This window comes from Vespa velutina, chromosome 21, assembly GCF_912470025.1.
Source record: "Vespa velutina chromosome 21, iVesVel2.1, whole genome shotgun sequence".
NCBI classification, from domain to species: domain Eukaryota; kingdom Metazoa; phylum Arthropoda; class Insecta; order Hymenoptera; family Vespidae; genus Vespa; species Vespa velutina.
The window spans coordinates 1,704,130-1,712,299 of record NC_062208.1 but is presented as its reverse complement, the minus strand read 5'-3'; the positions used below and the strand labels follow the sequence as shown (position 1 = coordinate 1,712,299).

At 35.2% G+C, this 8,170-nt stretch overlaps 1 protein-coding gene across 1 annotated transcript; it reads left to right on the top strand.

The window, feature by feature from the left end:
* The first annotated feature begins 5,897 nt into the window (after positions 1-5,897).
* Positions 5,898-7,503, top strand: LOC124956366 (extensin-like). Its single transcript, XM_047512084.1, has 3 exons — positions 5,898-5,922; positions 6,068-6,858; positions 7,363-7,503. The coding sequence occupies exons 1-3, from the start codon at positions 5,898-5,900 to the stop codon at positions 7,501-7,503; spliced, it is 957 nt and encodes a 318-aa protein (XP_047368040.1).
* The last annotated feature ends 667 nt before the right edge of the window (positions 7,504-8,170 follow it).

The following is an 8,170-nucleotide window of genomic DNA, read 5'->3' as shown; positions in this document are numbered from 1 at the left end:
TATATATTATTTCATATTTGTTTGATATTATTAAACTTTATTCTTATTTATTCTTATTATTTTATATATGAATTGTATTATGAATTATTTATTAATATCTATTATTTCATATTAGATTGATATTATTGAACTTTATTATTACTATTACTATTATTATTATTATTATTATTATTATTATTTATTGTTATTATTTATATTAATATTGTGGGTTAAGATTTGTCATTATTATTTTGAATAAGAATTATTATTATTATTATCATTTAAGATATAATCAGAGATTATAATTATTATATGTTATTAATATATGAATTAACATTGTATTATTATTATTATTATTATTATTATTATTATTATTATTATTATTATTATAAGTAAAAATCATAATTATAATTATGAATAAGAATGATAGCATATTATCATTATTATTTTGAATGAAAATAATATAATAATGAAAAAGTATATTTCGTTATTTATAATAAATACTGTAAGAAAATATGTAGATGAGCGTGTTTTGTAAAAATCATGGGAAAGGTGTCTTCGAGCGGAATGATTCCCGTCAAGCTCTTGTCGAGGGTAGAAAAAGTGGATAAACTCGATGGAAGCTGCTCAACTAAGATGATGAATCTAGCTTGGTAGCACTTATGACGTACGACTCGGAAAAGCTTCGTGAGGGGTGAGTTTGTGAGCACCCTGCAGCTTTGTTTTCCGCATCAATGACGTCGCCCCTGCTTGGATTACCCGGGGTGATCAGCTATGAAATTAACTCGCTCGCTATCTTCCCTCCCCCCTCTCTTCCTCCTCCCTACCATCAACCCATCGTCTTTCCTTTCAAACGTTATCCGTGCTTTTTTCTGGTGCATTCGGCTGCACGATATTACCAAAGAATTTTATATGCTTCCTTTTTATTTTTTTTTTCTGTTTTTCTTTCTTTTTTTCGTTTGTTTTCTTTTTTTGATTTTTATTGTTTTTTTTCTTTTCTTTTTTTTCTAATTTTATTTTCAAATATTTCTTTTATTTCTGTTCTTTATTTATTTATTTCTTCTCTTTTTTTTTTTTTAGGAAAGTTAAATCAATAATCAAACTCGTATACGTCAAGATGTTTCAAAAGATGGAAAAACATATCTATAATTCGGATCAATTTTATTTCAATTTAATTCAATTTAACAAATGTGAAATAAAATGTAATAAATTAAATCATTGATCTTTTTCTTACTTTCTTTTTTTTTTCCTTTTCCATTTTTCTTTTCTCATCGTCACATACGACGTGTCTCGTTGTTGTAATTAATTTTGCAAGGAAAAGAAAAAAAGAATAAAAAAAAAAAAAAAAATAAAAAAAAAATAAAAAAAAAAAAAGAAAAAGGAAAGGAGGGAGAAAAAAGAAAGTAAAAAGCAGGAGAAATAATCCTGCCCCCGTTCGGAAGAAATTTTACAATTCTAATGAGAGTATCATTAAAAAACGATAAACCCGAATGACCCGAGTAACATCACGTGTAGAATAGAAAATCCAAGCGTCGAGGGTTGGGTGGTCGAGCATGGTGGAGGGGGTGGGTGGGTTGTAGGTGATAGTGTACGAGGCAGATGTCAAACGTACAAATAATTTCGGTTACACATGAGTAATCGAAATTTCCTGACAAGTCAGCTTCGAATCATTATACCTGTCAAAGGATATTTTTTTTCCTTTCTTCCTTTCTTTTTTCTTTTCCTTCCTTTTGTTCCTCTCTCTCCCTCTCTCTCTCTCTCTCTCTCTCTCTCTCCATGAAACACACACATACACACACACATACATGCATACACGTATACAGAGACACACAAATATAAAGGACGTACGTGCTTACGCTTCTGATCCGCGGATCTCTGATGAGACGTGACGCAATCGCGCGACCCGTTACTGTATCGTCACCCTCTAGTATTCACTCCAGCCCACAACCCCAACCCAACCCAACCCAACCCATCCCACCCTAACCCATCCTCTTTTCAAAGAAACTCGTTGGAAGAGTAAAGTATCGAATCGTAGTGGAAGAAGGAAGACGAAGAGGAAGAAGATGAAGATGAAGATGAAGATGAAGAAGAAGAAGAAAAGGAAGATGAAAATGAAGATGAAGATGAAGATGAAGATGAAGATGAAGAAGAAGCTTCCACGGTGTGTTGCGCCGCAATTACGGGTATCTTTTATAAGCAGCTCCGTAGATATTTATACAGCCGTCGCGAGAGATGATCGAGCACGGGACCTCCTTCTAGAGGATGACGAGACCTTTTTTCTGTCCCTTGAGAGAACGAACGAGTGAGCAAGCGAGAAAGAAAGAGACAAAGAGAGATAGAGATAGAGAGAGAAAGATAGATAGACAGAGAGAGAGAGAGAGAGAGAGAGAGAGAGAGAGAGAGAGAGAGAGAGAGATACCAAGAGACCAAGTCCAAGAAGGAACGATCGGGTCTAAGCTTACTCTTCGAGTCTGAGCTTCTTCATAAACGGAAGAAGGGAGCGAACGAGATACTCCGTAAATTAAGCGGCCATTCAACAACGACAAGAAGAAGAAGAGTCATTGGCATGTTTCTTACTGCTCAGAGAGACATCTTGTTAGCCACGTCGATTATTATGATGTTGCAACATTGACTATAGTCACGCGTATGTATGTATGTATCTGTATATGTATGTATGTCTATAAATGTATTTCGGGATTTCAGATATTTTATATTTCATACGTGTGATTTGATACGTCGAGTATTTTTTATTGACGTAGGATTTTCTTTATCCTTTTTTCTTTTTTCTATTTCTCTTTTACTTTACTTTCTTCTTTCTTTCTTTCTTTCCTTCTTTCTTTGTTTTTTTTGTTTTTGTTTTTATTTTTATTTTTGTTTTTGTATTTATTCGGGATAGAAATTTTATTAAGACGTAAGATAGTTACGTATGCATATATATATACTTGAGATCATTATAAATCTTGATCTTCTTTTTTAAGAAAGATAAAGATCATAGAAATATTAGGATACAGTATTTAATCTTCGTAATATTATTTTAATTAATTCGTTAGAAAATTAATTACAATTGAAATGATAATATTGTGTTTAACGATGTAATACGACGATGAAAAATTACATGTATCTTCTCTTTTCTTTTCTTTCTTTTATTTTCTCTTGTTTCGTTTTTTTTTTTTTTCTTTTTTTTTTTCTCTTTTCCTTTTTGACCTAACGCACAAGATCACAGCTAATCAAAGTTTTTTTTTGAGTAAGTGACGCAAATAAAAAGAAAAAAAAAAAACTTTATCGAAATTTTCTTACGAAATATGAGATAATGTATGATTTCAATTCGATTTAAAGATCAAAACAAAAATGAAATGAAGCAAAAGGAAACAAAAAAAAAAAAAGAAGAAGAAGAAGAAAGGAAAAACGAAAGAAAAGAATCAAGCAAACGAGCAAGGGGAAATATTACATTAGAAGATATTAGAAGCATTAATTTGAATCATTCATAAATTTTAATTTGCACAGATCGTAGCAACGATAACGACGATCTTTCTTTCTTCCTTCTATTTTTTCTTTTTCCTTTTTCTTTCTTTCATTCATTTAAAAAATTCACCAGAATTAAAATCCAAATCAAATGACGTTGTTTCGTTCAAGTTATATTCGGAGAATTAATTATAATAGGAATTTAATAATTTTTTTCTTTTCTTTCCTTTTACACGATGCGTTTACATCGCTCAAAAAAAAAAAAACTATATGTATATATATATTCGTATTCGTGATAGTAGAGGAGAAAAATCGTAGAATCGATGCAGCTGCATCTACGCCCTTAACATGCATCCGAGCACGTATTATAACTCCAACCATCTGCATCTTTTTCCTACGAATGCATGAATACGCGATGCGACGGGTAGATGGCTCGTGGTTCTTCTAACTTCAGATCTTCACATACATCTACATATACATACATACATATATACATACATAAATATATATATATATACATGTACATACACACACACACACACACACACACACATATATATATATATATATATATATTTATATATGGCTAGAAAGTTTTTCATCGGAGATGAAAGCTTCGTGAACATGCAAGAAAAATGTCGTATCGTTGAGATAATAGTTGCACGTTGCAATTTAGTACATCCACATTCACGAATCTGTTCGTTCATCCTCTCTCTCTCTCTCTCTCTCTCTCTCTCTCTTTCTCTGTCTCTCTTTCCTCTCTTTCTTTTTCTTTGGTATTTGAGAAGTGGTCGAGCAAAACTTTGAAGATGTTTTCTTTCGAAAGGCAATTTTGAGGTTTCAAGAAAGAAGAAACTTCTAAGCTATCGCTTTTTCAGGGTCTTCGATGTAATTCCGCCTGGGAGTCCATCTATTTTCTATTACTTTCTCTCTCTCTTTCTCTCTCTCTCTCTCTCTCTCTCTCTCTCTCTCTCTTTCGCTCTTTATCATCTACCTATAATAAAAGAAAGATAGAAACTCTCGTCTAAAACTTTAAACTCGATATACTTCTCTCCATTGAGAATAGATATACGATGATATAAAACATTACTAGGATGTATAAATAAAATTAATACGATAGATGATAAATATATTTTTTCGTATGTTGTTATAGTTATTTAGTATTACGTATTTTACGTATTACGTATTAGTCATAGATAAGTGTTTAAAGTTAACGAATTACTTCCTTCTTCGTTCAAAAAGGTCCTTACCTCGGCGACAGCCTCGAAAGAAAATGGTTATAAATTTGTCGAGATAACGTTACGTGCATTGCTTGCGGGATAACATATAAACGTAAGTGTTACACATATAGATACACCTACACATGTACAAGCACACACATATATATATATATATATATATATATATATATACTTTTTGCTTAGCTGCTATAGTTCCTCTTTCTCTCTCTCTCTCTTTCTCTCTCTCTTTCTCTGTGTGTGTCATGGTATACGAATAGTAGCTCGAGGCCCGTTGAATCAGTAGAGAGGTTACTTACGATGCAGGTAAGTAGCAATGTAAGTGGTTGTAGACAACCGGGGCCCGACGTCATAAGCAGCAGCCGCTGCCTAATGAAACTACAAATCTCTATCTCTATCTCTCTCTCACTCTCTCTCTCTCTGTCTATCTAACTATATCACTATCACTATCTCTCTCTCTCTATGTCTATTTAACTATATCACTATCACTATCTCTCTCTCTCTCTCTCTCTCTCTCTCTCTCTCTCTCTTTCTCTCTCTCTCTCTCTGTGTCTCTGTGTGTGTATCTCTCTCTGTTTCTCTATTCGACCTTTAGGCGCCACCTGTTCTTAGAAACGCACTGACTCGACACACCCACACCCCACCGACATACAACACGCGAAACGCCTGTATATGACATGCCTGCCTGCACGCTTATGAGATCCGCCATTAATTCCAAGTACGGTCCTCGTAAACATTCTTGATAACTTCGGAAACTCTTATCTCTCTATTCGTACATATATCGTATTCGTAAGATATATATATATATATATATACATATATGTATATATATATAGTTATATATGTGTATTTATATGCATTGTACATGCATATGTATTCATTTATAAATGCATAAATAAATGTATAATGGAAACATAAATCTATAAAAAATATATATACGTACATAGAATTATTCTTCATTTTCCCTTTTTTTTTTAATAATAATTACGTCGATGAGAACGAATTGCCATTATCGTTAACAATAAATTCTTATTGAAAATATCGTTATCGCAATTTGCACTTAATGTTTACACAGAAACATAATATATAAAATTTTCTGCGCGTATTTGCTTCCATAGTCTTTATCAATAGCTTTCACTACACGCATATATGCGTCCATAGTATTCAAAGGGTTAATTGTATCATCACAACACGGTCTATCTAATCGCGGTGATTCCTATGGTAGTAGAAAATTGTACTTCTAGTAAAAGTTGTTGACTACTGACTACGTATCTATTGAGTATATTACTACTGCCTACAAGTATAATAACTATAAATGACTATAACGAATATAAATGACAACACACAGACATAGATATATAGTATATGCCCGCCCCCTGCCGGTTTAGCCACGCCCTCTGGCGCACTTGGCCACGCCCCTGCCGGTTTAGCTACGCCCCCTGACGTACTTGGCCACGCCCCTACCGGTTTGGCCACGCCCCCTACCGGTTTGGCCACGCCCCCTACCGGTTTGGCCACGCCCTCTGGCGAACTTGGCCACGCCCCTACCGGTTTGGCCACGCCCCCCTTCCGGTTTGGCCACGCCCTCTGGCGTACTTGGCCACGCCCCTACCGGTTTGGCCACGCCCCTACCGGTTTGGCCACGCCCCCTACCGGTTTGGCCACGCCCCCTACCAGTTTGGCCACGCCCCCTACCAGTTTGGCCACGCCCCCTACCAGTTTGGCCACGCCCCCTACCAGTTTGGCCACGCCCCCTACCAGTTTGGCCACGCCCTCTGGCGTACTTGGCCACGCCCCTACCGGTTTGGCCACGCCCCCTGGCGTACTTGGCCACGCCCCCTACCGGTTTGGCCACGCCCCTACCGGTTTGGCCACGCCCCCTTCCGGTTTGGCCACGCCCTCTGGCGTACTTGGCCACGCCCCTACCGGTTTGGCCACGCCCCTACCGGTTTGGCCACGCCCCCTACCGGTTTGGCCACGCCCCCTACCAGTTTGGCCACGCCCCCTACCAGTTTGGCCACGCCCTCTGGCGTACTTGGCCACGCCCCTACCGGTTTGGCCACGCCCCCTGGCGTACTTGGCCACGCCCCCTACCGGTTTGGCCACGCCCTCTGGCGTACTTGGCCACGCCCCTACCTGTTTGGCCACGCCCCCTACCGGTTTGGCCACGCCCTCTGGCGTACTTGGCCACGCCCCCTACCGGTTTGGCCACGCCCTCTGGCGTACTTGGCCACGCCCCCTACCGGTTTGGCCACGCCCCCTTCCGGTTTATCCACGCCCTCTGGTGTACCTGGCCACGCTCTCTGGTGTACTTGGACACGCCCTCTTTATCCGAAAAATTCGTGCCTTTGTTTGAGCAACGATATTTCGATGAAACATTTATTACTCGTTTAAAAGTGATTATTGAAACAGAATCTTTTCTCTTTTTTTTTGTTTTCTTTTTTATTTATTTATTTATTTTTTTTTTAATTTCCATAGAGTTATTCGTACAAAGAAGACTTTATTATTTAAACGTCGTTTTCCGTTTTATATAATTTCAATTTGTAAAAACAAGAAAAGAAATTATTTTTCGATGAAACACTTGAACGTGAGTCATTGTAGAAATTATTATACAAATAATTGAAAATCCTTGTATTAAAAAGAAATGAAAAATATTTCTTTATAATATGAAATTTTCAATAAGACATCAATGAATGAAACTGAAAAATTTAAAGTCCTGAATTTATTACCATGTCTGGGTAGACCAAGAATGTTCGAAAATATTGTATTGATACCACTGTATAAAATATCAGACAAGTTACAACAGCAAAATTCAATGACATAATTGACCTATTACGATATATATCGCCGGAACATCATGATTTCTTCAAACCCTTTTCACACACACAAAATCTAGATGAGTAGTAAATTGTTTCGTAATAAATTTATGTTCGTAATTTTGTACGTTATGTAGTTAAAAAATGTTTTCAATCACATAAATTATGTTTTCGAAGTGTTTTAAAGACATGTAAAATAAATTGAGTATTGTATATATATTGTAAATAATATAATAAAAATATAAATATAGAAAAAATGCAAGTGTATAAATTATACGACAACATTAAATTGAAAAAGATTGAAGGTATAAAAAAAAATCTTAAAAAGATAGTAACAATGGTATTTAACTAAAATTCATTTATAATGAATAATCGAAATAAACATTGAAATTATGATATTATACAGTGCAATAGTAATATGAAACTTTTAGAAAAATAATATATAACATATAAATATATTTAATGGCTTATAGTTTAAAATTTTTTAAACTTAAATGAACCATTAACTCACACACACTCATCGATTTACATTAATACAATAATTATAACTAAATTGCATCATTATGTAATAGTATATATGGTAAAATTACACTACTTATCTTGACTATTTAACATTATAATATAGTAATCATTTCAAATAATGGCTTTTTGTTTTTTTTAAAAATGACATTGTCA

Coding starts and splice junctions, on each gene's coding strand:
- LOC124956366 (XM_047512084.1), top strand. CDS start 5,898: ATGGTAGTAGAAAATTGTACTTCTA. Junction 5,923..6,067: donor AGTAGAAAATTGTACTTCTA/GTAAAAGTTGTT, acceptor CTGCCGGTTTAG/CCACGCCCTCTGGCGCACTT. Junction 6,859..7,362: donor GTTTGGCCACGCCCTCTGGC/GTACTTGGCCAC, acceptor ATTTTCAATAAG/ACATCAATGAATGAAACTGA.